General features: G+C 50.4%; 1 protein-coding gene across 1 annotated transcript; it reads left to right on the top strand.

Moving 5' to 3' along the window:
• The first annotated feature begins 5,110 nt into the window (after nt 1-5,110).
• Nucleotides 5,111-15,423, top strand: LOC126045350 (protein-arginine deiminase type-1-like). The gene is made up of 16 exons (XM_049816355.1): nt 5,111-5,202; nt 7,097-7,271; nt 7,729-7,798; nt 9,135-9,196; nt 10,003-10,120; nt 10,238-10,363; nt 10,978-11,135; nt 11,240-11,343; nt 11,673-11,796; nt 12,392-12,499; nt 12,585-12,736; nt 13,804-13,948; nt 14,226-14,319; nt 14,419-14,498; nt 14,959-15,084; nt 15,190-15,423. Exons 1-16 carry the CDS (start codon nt 5,111-5,113, stop codon nt 15,421-15,423), a joined length of 1,968 nt encoding a protein of 655 aa, XP_049672312.1.
• Nucleotides 15,424-16,459: the final 1,036 nt, after the last annotated feature.

Here is a 16,459-nt window from a genome sequence, read left to right as displayed (position 1 = left end):
CCTGACCTGCTGGCAGCTGGAAAATGTTCGTTCTTCTGAGAAGCATCATGATTTATCTATTTAAACCACCAGTAGTAAGAAACACTGGTGAAAGAGGAACCAGAAAGAGAAAGGGGGGGGGGGGGGGGGGGGGGGGGAGAAACTAAAACTGCATCGTGTTTGCACAAGTGGGCTCTGTTCTCCAGCCACTGTATGAGACTTATTTTTCTTCTTTTTACCCCAAAGCAGAGCCAGCAGCTGGCATCGCATGGGCTGGGGTGGTCTCACCTTCCTGTGCTCTTCTGGGAGCTGTGGGCTAGGGAAATAGAGGTGTAAGCCCATTTTCACTTCCTAATTCCTGCACCTGAGGATTTAGTATTTCAGTTGTCAGTGAGGAAAACACATGCTATTTAAATCCTTTCCTTCAAGAAAAACCCCAACCCCAAATCCTTCCCATCTTACCCCAAGGTCACCACATCACTTGTGATTTTTAAAATCAGCCAGAGCATTTCTAGCTGGTCACAGGGTTTGTTTTCTACATCTATATATAGATATAAATGTATTTATATCCCCTGTGGTCCAGTTGGTGTGATGGTGCTGGCATGGGTAAAAGCCCCTGGCACTTGCCAGGTAGAAGGAAACCTGTGGACCCTCAGGAGTAAGTGTTACCTTCTAGCAAATATGGGATTGAAACCCTGGTGGCTCTGGGAATTTTTGGGTGGCCGTGGCTGCTCAAGGGGCTGGCAGAGCCCATTTCCCCACCACTGCACAAGTCCTTGTCTTTGAGGGATTGCAGTGGCAGGAGGATGGGGTCTTTGCAAGTTTCCCGGGGTTTTTGGAAACCAGGTTTGGTCTTTGCAAGCCATGCAGGATCTTTGCAAGCCTTCTGGAGTCTCTCAAACCTTCTTGGGATCTTTGCAAGCTTCCCAGAGACTTTGTAAACCTTGGGGGTTCTTTGCCAGCCATGCAGGGTCTTTGCAAGCCTCGGGGTTTTTTCAAAGCTTCTTGGGGTCTTTGTAAACCACCAGAGGTCTTTGTGGAGCCACTGCAGCTACGCTGGCAGTGGGGAAAATACTAAATCCTCCTTGCAGAGCCTTTGGCAAAACACCCACCCATTGCAATGTCTCATTTGGGGAGAAAGGAGAGGGGCAATAGTGCTGTTGAGAGGTGGCTGTGGCATCTTCTCTGTATTTGCATCCTGTGCTGGGGACAAGTGCAAGGACCTGCCTGTCCCCATTGCAGCGAAAGCCTGGGATGACTCCCCCCACAAGTTGCTAAATACACCTCGGTTTATGCTGCAAGAATGGGATTTTTCAGGAGGCAGAAGTGCTATTCGTGATGCAGGCTCTGCTCTGTAATATCAGGTGGGACATCAGACATGGTAAACCATCACAGGACGTGTATATATAGATAAATATACACATGTAGATGTCTGGAGGCTCGTGGTTTCGTGGCTATAGTCAGTCTGGTCAGAGGAGTTCTCTGTTTGTTTTTTTTAAATCAGATCTGCCAGATTAGAAGCTGCTCTGCATAAACTTCCCCACCACTGATGGATCTCTGCCTGCCCTGATTTCGAGGACCTGGGAACAGATCCCAGTGCTGGAGCTTGCAAACAACCCCGGTGAGCTGATTCCTGAGGATTTTCACGTGCGCATTGCCTAGCATCTCCTCTCCGAGGAGGGCTGAGCCGGTGGGTGCAAGGGGGTTTTAAACTTCGTGGGTGCTTGGTGAGGGGTTTTGGGGTCATTTTGCGGCTCCCTTCCTGCAGACACGTGCCTTATTGCAAAGAGTAGGAGGGAAATGTTCCCCCCATGGAGTCCTTTCAAGCTGACCTTTCACGTTTAGGAGGTGCAAACAGGTGCCCGTCCCAATCGAGCCATGAGGTGCTGCCCATTCCTGCCCATTCCTGCCTGTGATGGCTTTATTTTGGAAGAGGCAGACAGCTTCGAGGAGGCGAAACCAACCCACTGGTGACGATGAAGGAGCCTGGGTGAAGCTGAGCCCACCCATGACTTTATTGCTCTCCCTGGGGAAGGCATCCAGCATGCCCCAGTGAGGGAGATATTTATAGGGCAGCAAATTTAATGCAAAGCTGGGGGAGAGCGTGGGCAGGGTGAGCACAGAGGTATGTGCACAGCTCCAGGCCTGGGGGAAAAAGCAGTTTTATGGGGTGCTTTGCTCTTGGATTGCCAGGTATGCAGTCTCCCAGCAGGCAGACACCTTTATTTTGGGGAGAAGAAAAGATGGAGGGGGATTTTTGGTGCTTTCTCACCTGGGAGAAGGCAGTTGCAAAGCCAGCTCTGACAAGTCTTGGCCACGGATGTTTTGCCAGGATGGGGACCAATCTCTCTTGGTTTTTACTGGCTTTAAAAGCATTTTTTACTGGTCCAAACCAGCCGCCTGCCCTTCTTCCATGGCTTCCAAGTGGGATGGGGAAGGCAGGTCCCTGGGAGGGGACTTGGTGCCTGCCTGGGATGTTCCTGCTGTGCTGTTACAGCTATGCGCCTAAAGAAAATAAACCCTCATGCAAACCCGAGCGGGACTTGATAACTGGTTCAATGCCTTGCCCTATTGCAAATAATTAGGCTGACATGGCTCTTAAAAGTTCCTGTCTGCAATTACACATGCAGAGTAATAAATAAGGTGTAATTATTGGCTTAGGGAGATTATCAAACTTTCCTTGACAGAGTGGTGGTGCAGGATGGGTGAGAAGAAACGCCCCGAGGGGTTCTGGGTTATTAGTGGGGTTGCTGGGGAAGCACTGGGGGCTTGGGTCTCGCTCTGTCATGGCTAGAAACAAGCTGACATTGGGAAAAAGATGAAGTGAGCCCCCAGAAACAAGCCTGACCAAGCTCACTCAATCTGATGGAGAGGTGGGATCCCATCCATTGTGTACCAGGGATCTTCATAGCAATTTCTCAGGACAAGGTGTTATTAGGAAGAAACACTCAGCTCTGAATGGGCCAGATGACTTAAAAAGATCATTCTCCCTGTGCATGGGCATGTTGGTGCTAATAGCAGGTGGAGGAGGAAGAAGAGGTGAGTGTAGGTACCACCCAACAAAGATGAGGTGTTTTGGGCTTGAGTGAGCATCCGCAGTGACCATGGTGGCTCAAAATGTGCCGTGACTAAACTTGCTGAAAAAAAGAACCCCAAATCCAATATGAAGATGAGGTTTCGGCACCATGTCCCCATCCTTTCTGGATGGGTGTGATCTGGATGGGTTTGGAGAAGCACAAGCTCCCAAACCCTCTGCTGAAGCCCTCATGCTTGCTGGGAGCCTGAAACCACCATCCTCCAGATTACAGACCATACCAGCCTGACCCCGTGGGGATTAAGGTGTGTTCCCTGTCCGGCACAGGGCTCAAACCAGCTGAGCAGGATATGATGCTAAAATCACAGCAGGCGTAAAGCTCAGCACCGAGCCCAGTCCAAACCAGTGCGACCAGCAGCTGTGAGTGGGAAATCCAACTTGCAGCTCTTTTCGGTAGAGATGCTGTGGCCAGACTCTTCTTTGGAGGATGCAATGAGCTCTTCACCCACCATGCTGGCTCTGCTTCACCCCAGCTCAAAGGGTTTTAGGGGTGCATGAAGGCTTGTGCTCCCCAGGAGGGCTCGAGAACCAACAAAATTCACGAGTCTATGAACATCAAGAGTTTGGCCTGTGCTGGGTTTCAGGAAGTGGGATTTTATCTAAAGTCTTAAGGAAAGCAAGGTCCCGGAGAGCCTGGAAATGCTGCTAGCGTTCCCCACTCAAGTATCCTGGCCTCCCTGGCAGGCTCCCATGAACTTATTAAAGCCGTGCTCGCGTACAAGACACGGTGCTGTTGGTTTTTTTTCTGCTGCAATTAAAGTCAGAGGCAGCCCTTTAATGTAGACTGGCTGGGATATGTTTAAAGCAGCTGGTTTGATCTTGCAGGGGAATGTGCGCGCAGGTCGCCGCTCCTCCAGCTGAGGACGTGCGGCTCAGTGCAGTGGTGGGGACTTGTCCTTCGAGCTCCACTGAGCCTGCTTTGACTTTTTTCGGCTTGCAAGGGGTCCTGTTGCTCGCAAAACTGCATTTCTCCTGGCTCCAGCCCTCTCCTGTCCATTGCATCACTAATGTGACCACATCGCCCTGTGCCCCCCTTGCTATGAGGATGAACCTCGCAGCAACATGGCTGTCGGTGCACTGTCTATCGCCGTGCTGCCTTTTTCCTCCGTCTTAGCTGCTGCCTCCATCCCAAAGTGTGGCAGAGACCTCCTCATCCAGTTTCCCTCTTCGCAGGCAGGCAAAGCCTCCTGGGATGGCCTGGAGATAGATGGCTATCCTGGGTAGATGACATCTTCCAGCAATGGGGATGTTTCCCATGGGAGCTTTGCTGCATGTCCCAAAACCCCCAATTCCCCTGAAAGGCAAGGTCCAAGCAAAACACCGAGAACTTTTAATTTCCACTGAAAGCCTCTTGTTGTTTTGTTGTTGTTTGTTTTTTTTCCCCTTCCCTGCCTGCCAAATAACCAGTTTTCCCTGCACCCATTTCTGCCTGTCGCGCTCCTCTGGAGTTGTTATGATGGGAAGGATGGACCTGAACAAACATTTCCTTTTGTTAGGCTTTATTCGGGCATTGCCCTAATGGGGTAGCTGAGGCTGTGAGTCACCTGTGGAGAGGCCAGATGGAAAATTTGGGTCATTTTAAGGAAAATGCTTTATTTTAATGATACCATGTGTTGTAATAACCCTAAACAACCACGTTGTGCAACAGGAAGACTTGAAATATTTAATGCATTAGCTTTGGAGTCCTTATATGGAGCTATAAGGGAATAAAAAGGTGAGAATAAGCCCTGAAAGAGCTCATTGCCAAGCATCCCAGGTCAGGGCTGGGTGTCACCCACCCTGTCCTGCCCCTTTGCCTCCTGTCCCCTCCCTGGAGCCGCCTGCCCCCCAGGGGGCTGCCTTATCGCCTCCATCTCCCCCAAGTGGGGCGGCAGCTTGCTGGGTGGTGGAGGTGGAGACGGCAGGGTCCCCTGGCTAAACCTCGTCATTGAGGGAAGGAGGAGTTAAATTCCCCTGCCTTTTAATCCAGTCGTGCTGGTTTACCTACAAAGCCAGGCAGCAGCTTCCTTCACATGCGGCTGCTGTCCCCGGCACATCATGCCCCAACGTCACGTCGTGCAGATGTCCACCAGCCATGCCAGCTACGCCATCTGTGTGTTGGGTACTGAGGTCTTCCTTGATATACGCCGGTAAGGCTTGGGATTGGGGTATCCCCCTTGTTTTTCCATAGGGCTGATGGGTTTTGGGGGAGCCCAACAGTGGTTTTGCTCTTTGTTTGGAGGAGAAATGGGTGCTAGGGGGAAAATCAGAGCTCATTTTGAGCCTGCATCGTGAGTTCATCCAAGGATTTGGCAAGGTTGTTCAGTGCATGGGGGACACATTCCACTGGGTCTGTTTTAGGGGACGATGTCCCACGGGGACCTGCACCCAAAGCAGGGATGTCAGCTCCACAAATGTGAGGCGTCGAAGCGTAGCCAAGCCATGATGATTTGCAGGCAAAGCCCATGCACACCCTGGCTAAGTGGGATCTATTTCTGGCTGTGAAAACATTAGGCAAGAGCAATTCAAGACAAGCAACTTGGCCAGAGCTAAAATGGGGTAAAGAATAAAATGTGTGGCTCAGGCAGAAAAAATCCACCAGCGGGTTTACATGGGCGATTTCACAGAAAGAGATTTTTCCAGCATTAAATATGGGGGTTGCATTATTGGCCAGATAGGAGGCTGTATTTACCCTGCTGTTACGTTGTCATTATTTAATAAATCATGTTTATAATGATAGAGACTACAGTACAAGCCAGTCATCTTTGCATCCGGGGCAATTATTGGGGTTGTGTGTTGGAGCTTGGCCAGGACATGCCATTGTCCCACCAAAGGGCTTCAGACTGGGCTTTAGCTGCCCTAAAAAAGTATTATTTTTCCTCTCAGCTAGATGGTAATATATAAAACCTATTTGCAATTTGTTTTTTCACTGTATTTGGACTCAAAGCAAGCTCAGTCCCATTTTAACATGGAGCCTGAGCTACAAAATGGGCTGATTTGGCTCCTCGGTAGCAAATTTGAGCTTTGGTCCAAAAATGCAGATGGCGGATGCTCTTTCAACTAAAAAAATTGGATCACTTTGTTCCCAGAGAGCACTGGCTGGGGGGAAATTGGTGATGGATGGGTCAAGCTTTGACTGCGGTTTGGGCTGTTTTGGGGCAGAAAATAGAGCATGGTGGGAATCTGGTGGCAATGCTGAGGTGTGAGTGCTGTAAAATCAGGCCAAATTGACCCAAATTTGAGAAGTCACAGTGTACAACAGTGGGCAGGTGGATTTACGATGTTGCACGATGTTAAATACAAGGGGTGACAAGCGAGATGACACTTTAATCTCCCCTTACAAGCTGTTGCAGGCATCAGGGATGCCATGCCAAGAGCAACACTGGGAATAAATCTCTTCTGTGTTTTGTGGTTTGGCTTTGTTTGTTCTTGCTGTTAAAATTTACCACCCTGTCCCTTTTCACGTGTAGTCGGGGAGGCTGGCTCCTGATGGCAGACAGGTTGGAGCACTCATGCTCCTGGGATGGAGGTGCTGGGGCTCTAATGAGCAGGTAGACAGCACTTCAAAGGCAAGGGACGTCATGCAGGTGGGGTGCAGGTTCTCCATGCTTGGATTCAGGCTCCACTCCAGTTTGGGCATCAGTCAGGTCAGGGTATGGTCCTGTGATAACCATCTTCCTGGATGGTTGACATCAAAAATTGTCCTGGCAATTTGTGGGGTTTTGTTCTGGGATGCTGAAATTTTGGGGGTTTTCTTGCTGTTGTGGAGGGAGGTTTGATGCTCAAACTTCAGCGATTCGCAATCTAGGCTTAACCACGGACAGACGTGCTGAATCTCCAGTGGGAGCTCTGCTTGCTCAACAATGCCACAGAGATAATACATAAAAAATTCAGACAACGCATTTCATCACCTGAAGATGGTTTCTGAGTCCTTTCCACCCAGTTAAGGCTGGATTTTAATTCCAGGTTCAAGTATTTGGCTCCACAGAGGAGAACAGGAGGGACAACTTGGTCTATAACCCAACACTGCTCTCTCTGTTTCAGATCTACCCCCAAAGGTGCCACGTCATTTGATGTCCATGCCACCTCTGCGGTTACGGTCCACATCATCCACAGCCCCATGACAAACCCCATGATTAACTCCAGATGGCCCCTGGATCCCGATATAGAGGTTGTAGTGACCATTGATGTCACCAGCAGGACCGTCAATGACAATAAGGTTATTTGCTTTTTATGCATCAAAACTGTCAAACTTTCTAGGAAAGAAGGAAGGATTATGGGCAGGCTCAAGCATTTCTAAGTAGTGCTGACATCAGACTTATTTTCCTGGAGAAAACTCCAACAGGATTGTGTAATTATTGCATACGAAAAATGAAACTAAGAAGGAGAAGGAGATCACATTTTGTGCCCTAAAGATGAGATAGTGGTTGCAAAAGCTGGTGTCAGAAAATCCATGCCAGGCAGCAAAAGCACTCCAACCTTGTTTTTTTCCATGCCTGTTTTTGTGCTAAGCAGGCAGAAATGGTTTGGCTGAACTATGATTAATGGAGAATGACTTGGATGTACCTTCCAAGAGCTTGTTGTATAGCATTGGTTGGTCAACCCAATGACTGGAAAGACTTACTCAGCATGATGGGACACAGGACTTGGGTCACGATCTGGTGATGTCTTCACAGGTTAAGATTTCATACTATGGACGGGAAGGCAACGAGCTTTCGGTGTCTTGGTTGTATCTCACCTGCGTAGGTAGGTATTACAGCAATGCTTGTTCAAACCTGGCCAACCCTTTCTGATGCCAAGATCTAGTTGGGTTCATGGGACGGGAGTTAAGTGGGGGGCGCGGGCTGCCCATCTGTGATGTGCAATGAAGGTTTGGGTGTTGACTGATGCTGACAAGCAAGAGGGAAATAATTAAAATGTTATTATGCTGCCTTATATGGTGCAAAAAAGACACAGGCTGGGCCGTGTCCCCACCCAACACGCACACCGAGCATCCTCCTCTGCTTGCCAAGACCATTGCGTTGACAGAAGAGGATCCAAAGGAGACCATCTCACCTAACTTTGCCCAGTGTCCCCTTCCTCAACCTCTGTTGCAGCTAGTGGAGAGGAATAGCCACCAAAGTGTAGTTGTCTGACCTATTTTAGAAGTTTAGGATGAGATGAATCATTCCCTTGAAATGGCTATTTTCCTCTGCTGACTACAAAGGGAGTCTAGACAACCAGTCTGGATGCAGAGCCTTCCACTTGGATGGATTAATTACCCTGAATTTGAGATTTTCTAAAGTGTTCACATGACAGTCAGACCTGTATCCCTAAGTCATGCATATGCCTCCCAAAATTGCACCTGAAGAGGCTGATGGTTTCCCACGTCCCATGACTGATGGGCTCTGCTGGAGCCATCTAGGGCCACTGCTGTCCACAGGGCTTTTGTCTTACAAATGCTCTTCGTTTGCTTAGATTTAGAGCTTCATTTCCAGCCTCTCCATGTCCTCTCTGCATCAAGGAGGAGGACAATCTCTGCTTCAGTGCCCGTGTTTTCCACACACTGTATATCTGATTTGGAGGAGTTCCTGTACTAAGATAGGCTTAATACAGATTCAGGTAGGGTTTAGATAAGGTCACTGGTAAACCTCCACTTTATTGCAGCAGAGGCAGAGATTTGGGCCAAGAAGAGCTCTGTAAGGGAAAGTCCTTAAACACTGTGTCAAGCCTAGTAATTATTTAGGTGTCCACTCACCCATGGTGAAAACACTTTCATGCCTCCATCATGTTTCAGCTTTATGAAAAACGCTACAGTCAACGTGAAATTGGTGAAAACACAGAATATGTCATGAATTGGGTATGTCCCTGCTGAGGGAACCAAGATGGGAGAAGATAGCTGGAGACCAAAGAGGGAAAGCCATGAAAAAGCTATCGGGTTGACTTTTCTATTGGCATTTTGTTGGAGATGTTGGGTCTAGAGCAGTTTTGGGGCATGAAGGTAGGGTTGGGGTTGAGTAACTCATGCTGCGGACAAGTCCAAAATGCCACCAAGACCTCGTTCCCCTGCCAGGTGGCATCCTTTTCTGTCTTGATGTTTCAGATGTATCCCTGGACGTGGACTTGAACCGTAATGGCAGAGTGAAGAGCAAAGGGAAGGACAAGGTAATGAGAAGGTTTGCTGTAGGCAATGTACGGAGGGTCAATGCAGGGTGCAGCCATTTGCAGTCTCTTCACTGAAAATCTCCAGGAAGGAGAGGGACTTGGGTGGTGTCACTGGTGTCTCAATTAGAGAAAATAACATGTCAAATTCTCAACCTACTAATTGAACAGGAAAAGATTTTATTTTCTTTTTCCCTGCCAAAATCTCCTGCCTCTCCAGTCCAGCCCCAAGGGTCATGCAGGAGAAAATACTCAGCTTTTCTTTTCTTTTCTTTTCTTTTCTTTTCTTTTCTTTTCTTTTCTTTTCTTTTCTTTTCTTTTCTTTTCTTTTCCTTTTCTTTTCCTTTTCTTTCTTTTTTTCCTTTTTGGACCTGAAACTTGCCACTAAATGAGTCAGCTGTAAGTTTTGCAAACAGCAAGAGATTTAACCCTTTGGCAACAAATCTGTAAATGCCCAAGCACTTACATGCAGGTAATTAGCTGCAGTCTGATCAGCAGCACAAATTGTACATCGAGATGAGATGCATTTCTAGAAATGCTGTAGTGTTGTACAGATGAGGCCTGGTAGGTACTCTCTGGCTTGTTAGAAGATAAGATATGTTTGAAATAGTCTTTGCTGGCCCTACTAGACACTGAGGTTAGGAAATTTAGTGGCTTGAAAGCATCACTGCTTCCTCTCCATCAGCCTTGACTGCATGTTATGGGTTGTCCTCCAAGTGTGGCCATGGTGGTGGCATTTTCCCCAGTCCGGGAGGAGGCTGGGATGGGGAAAGTCTTGTTCCTATCCCCTTTGGGTGCTTCTCCTCCAGGCCAAGTGGACATGGGGTCCAGATGGGCAAGGTGCCGTGCTGCTGGTCAACTGTGACCGGGACAGCCCCGGTGCAGGGGGGACGGACAGCGGTCAGGTGGACATACGGACTACTGCAGGTAGGGTGTCATCTGCAGCGTGAGGAGACACAAAAGGTCTCACTGGGGTGTTTCCCACTTGCAACACCTCCATCTGCTCTCTCCATCTTCCCCACCCCCCCCATCCCCCCCTTGTAGACCTTCAGGACATGTCTGTTATGGTGCTGCAGACTCAAGGTCCCAGCGCTATCTTTGCTGAGTACCAGGTGGTCCTGCACGTCCCTGAGTCGGATGCGGATAAAGTGCGGGTTTTCCATGCTATCCGTGAGTATTTCTTCCTTCCTTCCATGTGTGACCCGAGGTGGGCGAATCCTAATGTTTTTGTTCACTGTGGCTAAGGGCTTGGCACCTCTGATTGCTGGAAACACTCATTTATCTCCAAAGCTCCTCTGCTGTTGTAGAAGATGGGTTATATGGGAAAAATCAAGGGAAAAGAATTTTAAAAGGCTTTTTCCCAGTGGATTTGCTGAATTTTTGACATTCCCACGGGGCGGATAACCCCCATGTGGCTCCCAGCACCTTTTCGGTGCGGGCGATGACCCAGCTGCCAAAGCAGCCCATCTTGTCGGGCAGCGCTTTTTGCCTTTGAACACCCTGGCAGCTGGATCCCCAGCAGGTCCCCATCGAAAATCAGGTCAGGGAACCCAAGTATATCATTAGATGCTTAATTTGAGCCACGCACCTTGAAAGGGTTGGACCTGAGGGCATAGAGTCCTCTTTGTACGAGGAAGATAAATTGTGTGTTCCCCAGAGAAGAGGCACACCCGCTCCTCTGCAAACCATGCTGGCATCAGCCACCTCCTTGCTGGTGCCTCCTTCCAGCCTGGTGGACAGGTTGGTCACCCCATCTTGGGTTGGGTATTTCGGTGTTTCTCCAGGGAGTGACTCACACCCCCACTACAAACCTGTGTTGGGGCCAGACAAGCTCTCCTATGTGCTGGACCACGTCGGTGGTGGAGAAAACATCTTCTATGTTGAAGGGCTGGCTTTCCCCGATGTGGGCTTCTCTGGGTTGGTTTCCTTCAGCGCCAGCTTGGTGGAGGTCCCCCATGAGGTACGTGGGGTTTGCCCCATCCCCTGCAAAGTCCCCCAACAGTGGGGTTTTCAACCGCCGCTCCCCGGCATTTTTGCCCCTTGCAGAATTCATTGGGCACCCCGATTTTCACGGATACGGTGGTTTTCCGCATGGCGCCCTGGATAATGACCCCCAACACCCAGCAGCCTATGGAGGTTTTTGTCTGCAGGTAGGAGGGACATCAACCCATCGCTCTCCTGCTTTGGGGGACTTTCCAAGGAAGAGTTTTTTGACCCTTCTTTACTATGGAGCAGCCATAGGGTGAGCCAGGCTTTATGCATGCTATACTGGAAGCAATGTTTGGGTAGGGTGCCAGCTGGCACTGCTGCCGTCATTGCAACCCCAAAGAGAAAGACTGGAGGACCCTCTACAGGGTATAACCTCATGTAGGACTATTACCCAGCAGGTTTAGGAATGAGGAATGGGCTGCATGGTCGGGGTTGGAGAGGGCTTCTCGTGATCACTCCTTGTAGCGTTCACTCCTTCCTCTCCCTCCAGCATCCAGCGGGGCTCAGACACCAATGAAGTCTTTCTGGAAGGGCTCCAGGTCCTGCTGAAGAAAGCCAACTGCAAGCTGACCATCTGCTCGGAGGTGGAAACTCGCAGTGACCGCTGGATCCAGGTCATCAATCAATGCTTGTAATACACGGCTTTCCTGGTCCCTTAAATTGCTGGCACCTCTGGGAGGGATCAGCTGCATTGCTTAGGGAAGCACCTAGATGCTAAGAAGTGAACCAGGCAACGGTGAACTAAAGCACAGGGAAATGCTGCTGCTGGAGGCAACCAGCATAGACAGGGACGTTGTCCAGGGACCCAGCATGGGCATTGCAAGAGGGATCCCAATGCAGGAGGGTCTCCACTGCAAGAGGGTCCCCACTGCAAGAGGGACCCCACAGTGCATTGCCGGGAGGATGTGGCATATGCCGGCTGGATATGCCCTGTGCTTCCTGCAGCGTGCCCCAGCCCTGCCATCCCTGCCTGTTGTGGCCACGTGTTGCTTCCCCGGGGCAGACCTGTGCCAGGCGTTGCGGTGCCGGGGGGGGGTGCCACTCCCCAGGAGAGGAAGGCAACCGCTCTTCTTGGTGTTAAGGGCAACAGCCAGGCTTTGCCAGGTTTGCCCCATTTCCTGCTCCACCCTCACCGCATGCCTTGCCAAGATAGCTATCACCCCACCAGGAGCATTCTTCCTCCTCCTCCTCTTCTTCTTCCCACAACAGGACGAGCTGGAGTTCGGCTATGTGCAAGCACCACACAAGACCTTCCCTGTCGTCTTTGACTCACCCAGGAACAGAGGCTTGAAAGATTTTGCTTTTAAAAAGATCCTGGTGTGTTATTGCATTGCGCATCCCCTTTTCTTCCCCCCAAATCCCCCACCCGGCTGGTCCCTGTCACCTCTCCCTTCTTCCCCAGGGCCCTGATTTCGGCTATGTGACCCGTGAGCCCCCCGGGAGAGTGATCTCCAGCCTTGACTCCTTTGGCAACCTGGACGTCAGCCCACCGGTGACAGTGCGAGGCAAGGAGTATCCCCTGGGCCGGATCCTGATTGGCAGCCCCCTGCCTTGGTGAGATGCGGGGGGGCTTAAGCCCTCCCTTCAGGATGCAGGGCAGCACTGAAAACCCTTGCATGAGAAAGGGTCGCACCCTTTAGAGTGGAAATATGGGGCTGGTTTCTATAAAAATGGGAATTTGGGGCTGGTTCCCATCAAATCCCAGATTTAACATGCAAACCACATCGTTATTCCTTCATCCCTTACCAAATCCTGCCATAGGTCCGATTTTTACTCCCTCCCAAACCACTGGTGCTTTTGCTCCAGTCCTACAATGCCGTAAGCATCCAGGCTATTTTTTTCCCTCCCTATTAAAAGGAAAAGCAGGGGAATCCAGGAAAGGGTAAAATCCCGAATAACTGGAAATTGTTTTGCTCTGGGCAGGCAGTGCTAGGCAGCCCCGCGGGAACAACAGTGCCCTGCAAAATCCTCCACAAAGGAGGTTATTTTCCCAGAGAAATGACAACGGGAATGAATCCAGACAGGGTTTGATCCAGGATAACAAACGGGATGCTCTGACCCCACCCCCACTGTAAGCCAGGGGGCTTGCTTCGGTTACAGCAGTGGGTAAATGGCATTTTCCCAGCCTCGCCGGGACTGTAATTATCCCTTATTACCAGAAGTGTAATTAATGTTTTCCCAGCCTGCTGCTGTCTGTCTAAGAAAACCTCACCCCAGTGCAAAGCACTGCATAAGGAGTGATTTGAGATTCACAGCGGTGGGGGAAATTAAACCCAAAGGTCCCAAGCAGAATGGGGGATATAATGCACAGTTGCCTGTAGATATATACAGCCTAGATATATATCAATATATAATATAGGTGTAATAATATGTAATAGAGATATTAAGTTATAATATATCTATATTATATATATTAATATACAATATCTAGATATATTTCTATATTATATATATTAATATATTGCTCAGGCTATTTCCAGCCTCTTCCTGGTGTTCCCATAAAAATGGGATGTGCAGATGCGTCTTTGCCCCTTGACATGATGTTCAGGGTAAGGATGGGGTTAAATCTTGGGGAAGGGTGTGATGGCCACCTGCTTTCTCCTCCTCCCTCTGTTCCCCAGGGCCTCTGGCCGGCGGATGTCCAAGGCTGTCAGGGATTTTCTTTATGCCCAGAAAGTGCAGGCGCCGGTGGAGATTTACTCAGAGTGGCTGAGTGTGGGCCACGTGGATGAATTCCTCACCTTCGTCCCCGCTTATGATAGGAAGGTACCGGTCCCTGGAGCCGTCCTTGTTCCTGCATGGGTTGTCTTCTGCAAATGCAAAAAAAAGCCCTTTTTGCAATTGCTCATCCTCCCCAGGGTGGCTGGGTAATGCACCTTCTTTTGGGGTGGCTTCCTGGAAAACGGCGAGTCTCTGGGTAGCATCCTGTGCACCCTGCAACACCTGGGCCTGGGTTTAGAGTCAGCATGGTGTTGCTCAGCAGGATCGTGGGATAAAATATCCCATCGACAACAAAGCATAACCCCCCGGCTCTCTCCTGCAGGGTTTCCGGCTCCTCTTAGCCAGCCCCAATGCCTGCTACAAGCTCTTCAAGGAGAAGCAGAGGCAGGGCCACGGTGAAGCTACGCAGCTCGTCGGTAAGGGAGTGGGCGAGGGCATCCCTGTGGCATGGCGGGGATCACCGGCATCCCTTACCAGTGTCTCTTACCACCCTGCCCCCGTCACTCACTACGCAGGGCTGAAGGGCACTGAGAGGAGAAGCATCGATGAGATCCTGGCAGACGAGTCATTGAAGAATGACAACAGGCACGTACAGGTGGGTCTTTGCAGCCATGAATTTGCTCTCCTCACTTGCATGTTGCTGCTGGGTGATTTCTGGGTGCAGAGAACAATTTTAGACATCCTGGGGAAGAGCAAGAAACTGTGGCATGATTTGCGCTGCATAGTATGAAAGCAGGCAGGCAACAAGAGCACCCATGAAGGAGCCAGACCCCTATGAGTGCTGGGTCACCCCAGCCCATTGTCCCACTGGGATATAACTGCAGAGATGTCAAAACTGAAGGAAAGAGGTTGCTTGGGTTGGGGATGGGTTCAGGAGGCTGCTCAGAGGGGTGGAGTAGGATAGGATGCAGCAGAGTGGGTGAGGATCTGGGCAGGATGCAGCAGAGCAGGTGAGGATCCAGGCAGGATGCAACAGGGCACACAGGGGTCTGTGTATGGGATCTGGGGCGCTGGGATGGCTAGGGGTGGCAATTCCAGGTCCCCCCTCTCCGCAGCGCTGCATCGACTGGAACCGCGACCTCCTGAAGCAGGAGTTGGGCCTGAGCGAGCAGGACATCATTGACATCCCTCAGCTCTTCATCCTGAAGGGTTCCCGTGCGGATGCCCTCTTCCCAGACATGGTGAGACCCCCAGCCCCTCCTCCCCTCTGACCCCCCTTTTTCCATCCACACCTGATGCAAACACACCTTTTTGGGGGAAAACACTGATTTTTGTTCTGGCTGCAGGTGAACATGCTGGTACTGGGCAGACACCTGGGCATCCCCAAACCCTTTGGACCACAGGTGGGTGGGCAGTGCTGCCTGGAGGAGCGGGTGCGGGCACTGCTGGAGCCCCTGGGCCTCACCTGCACCTTCATCGACGACTATTTCTCCTACCACGTCCTCTCCGGTGATGTCCACTGCGGCACCAACGTCCGCCGTAAGCCCTTTGCCTTCAAATGGTGGCACATGGTGCCCTGAAGCACCTGGGGACAGACCTAGGTCCTGCAACCAGAGGATGAAGGTGCATTGTGTGCATCAGAAGATGCATCAAAATAAAGGATTTCGCCATTAAAGCTGCATTAATACTGAAGGCGCAGCTGTTTCCTGTCTCCCATCCTTTCTTCCTCTGCTGTTGGGTTGAAAATATTACTTGAAACCTTTTTTTAAGCACACAGCTTTGTTATGGGAATGGTGTTTTTTATGGGATGGGGACAACACACAATGTCTTCAGGAGTGTGGTGCATGCGAGTCAGCAGGTAAGGGGGCTGCTTTGGGGGTTTGAGACCCCATCCCACTGCTAAAGGGTCTTAAAGTCCCTTAGCCCAGCTTTGTAGTTAATAATCACCCTCCCAAGTTCCCTATATCACCCAAAAAAACACTTCCCATCGGGGAGACCGGCTCTTCACCCCAACATGGCATGGAAGCAGAGCCCAGTCCTCCTGCAAATCAGTTTACACCTTCCCCAACAAAAAAATTTCCTTTTCCCTTTGCAGCCACCCAGTCCGCTCTTTCTCTCCCTCTTTTCAGTGCAAACAAAGCATGGCATTTCCCCATGCTGAGGTGGCACCCTTGCCTGTGTCTCCTGCCTGTGCTGCCCTCATGCAGCAGAAACCAGCACCAGGAACTGAAACTGGTCCCCTGCCCTGGGCATTGCTAAGCCCTGTGGAACCCGGGGAGCTATTATGGGCCTAAACGCACTTTTTGGGGGCAATTTGTTCTTCTAGCAATACTTTTAGAGGTGTAAAAGTGTAACTACACCTCCAGTACAAACTGCTGCAAGGCCATGTTTGCAAGCGGTGCTGGAGAATCAGGGGGGGATGCTCCCCAAAAGGGTCACGCATCGTGCTTGGCACCCCCCCTTTTTTTTTTTAACCAAAAAGATGATTTCTAACCCCAGAAACCCCCTTTTCCCAGCAGTTACAGCTCTGCTGAGTTTCTCCAGCCCTGAGGAGTGATATTAAATTCCCAGCGGCGCATGACACCGCAGGGAGTTGGTGGGGGGACAGCTGCATCG

This window comes from Accipiter gentilis, chromosome 1 (assembly GCF_929443795.1).
Source record: "Accipiter gentilis chromosome 1, bAccGen1.1, whole genome shotgun sequence".
NCBI classification, from domain to species: Eukaryota; Metazoa; Chordata; class Aves; order Accipitriformes; family Accipitridae; genus Astur; species Astur gentilis.
This window is presented reverse-complemented; position numbering and strand designations above follow the sequence as displayed.

What these genes read in the sequence shown, in the direction of transcription:
- LOC126045350 (XM_049816355.1), top strand. Translation starts at nt 5,111, where the DNA reads ATGCCCCAACGTCACGTCGTGCAGATGTCCACCAGCCATGCCAGCTAC. An exon ending in AGAGCAAAGGGAAGGACAAG is followed by an intron (nt 9,197 to 10,002) that starts GTAATGAGAAGG and finishes CTTCTCCTCCAG; the next exon opens with GCCAAGTGGACATGGGGTCC. An exon ending in TGAAGCTACGCAGCTCGTCG is followed by an intron (nt 14,320 to 14,418) that starts GTAAGGGAGTGG and finishes CTCACTACGCAG; the next exon opens with GGCTGAAGGGCACTGAGAGG.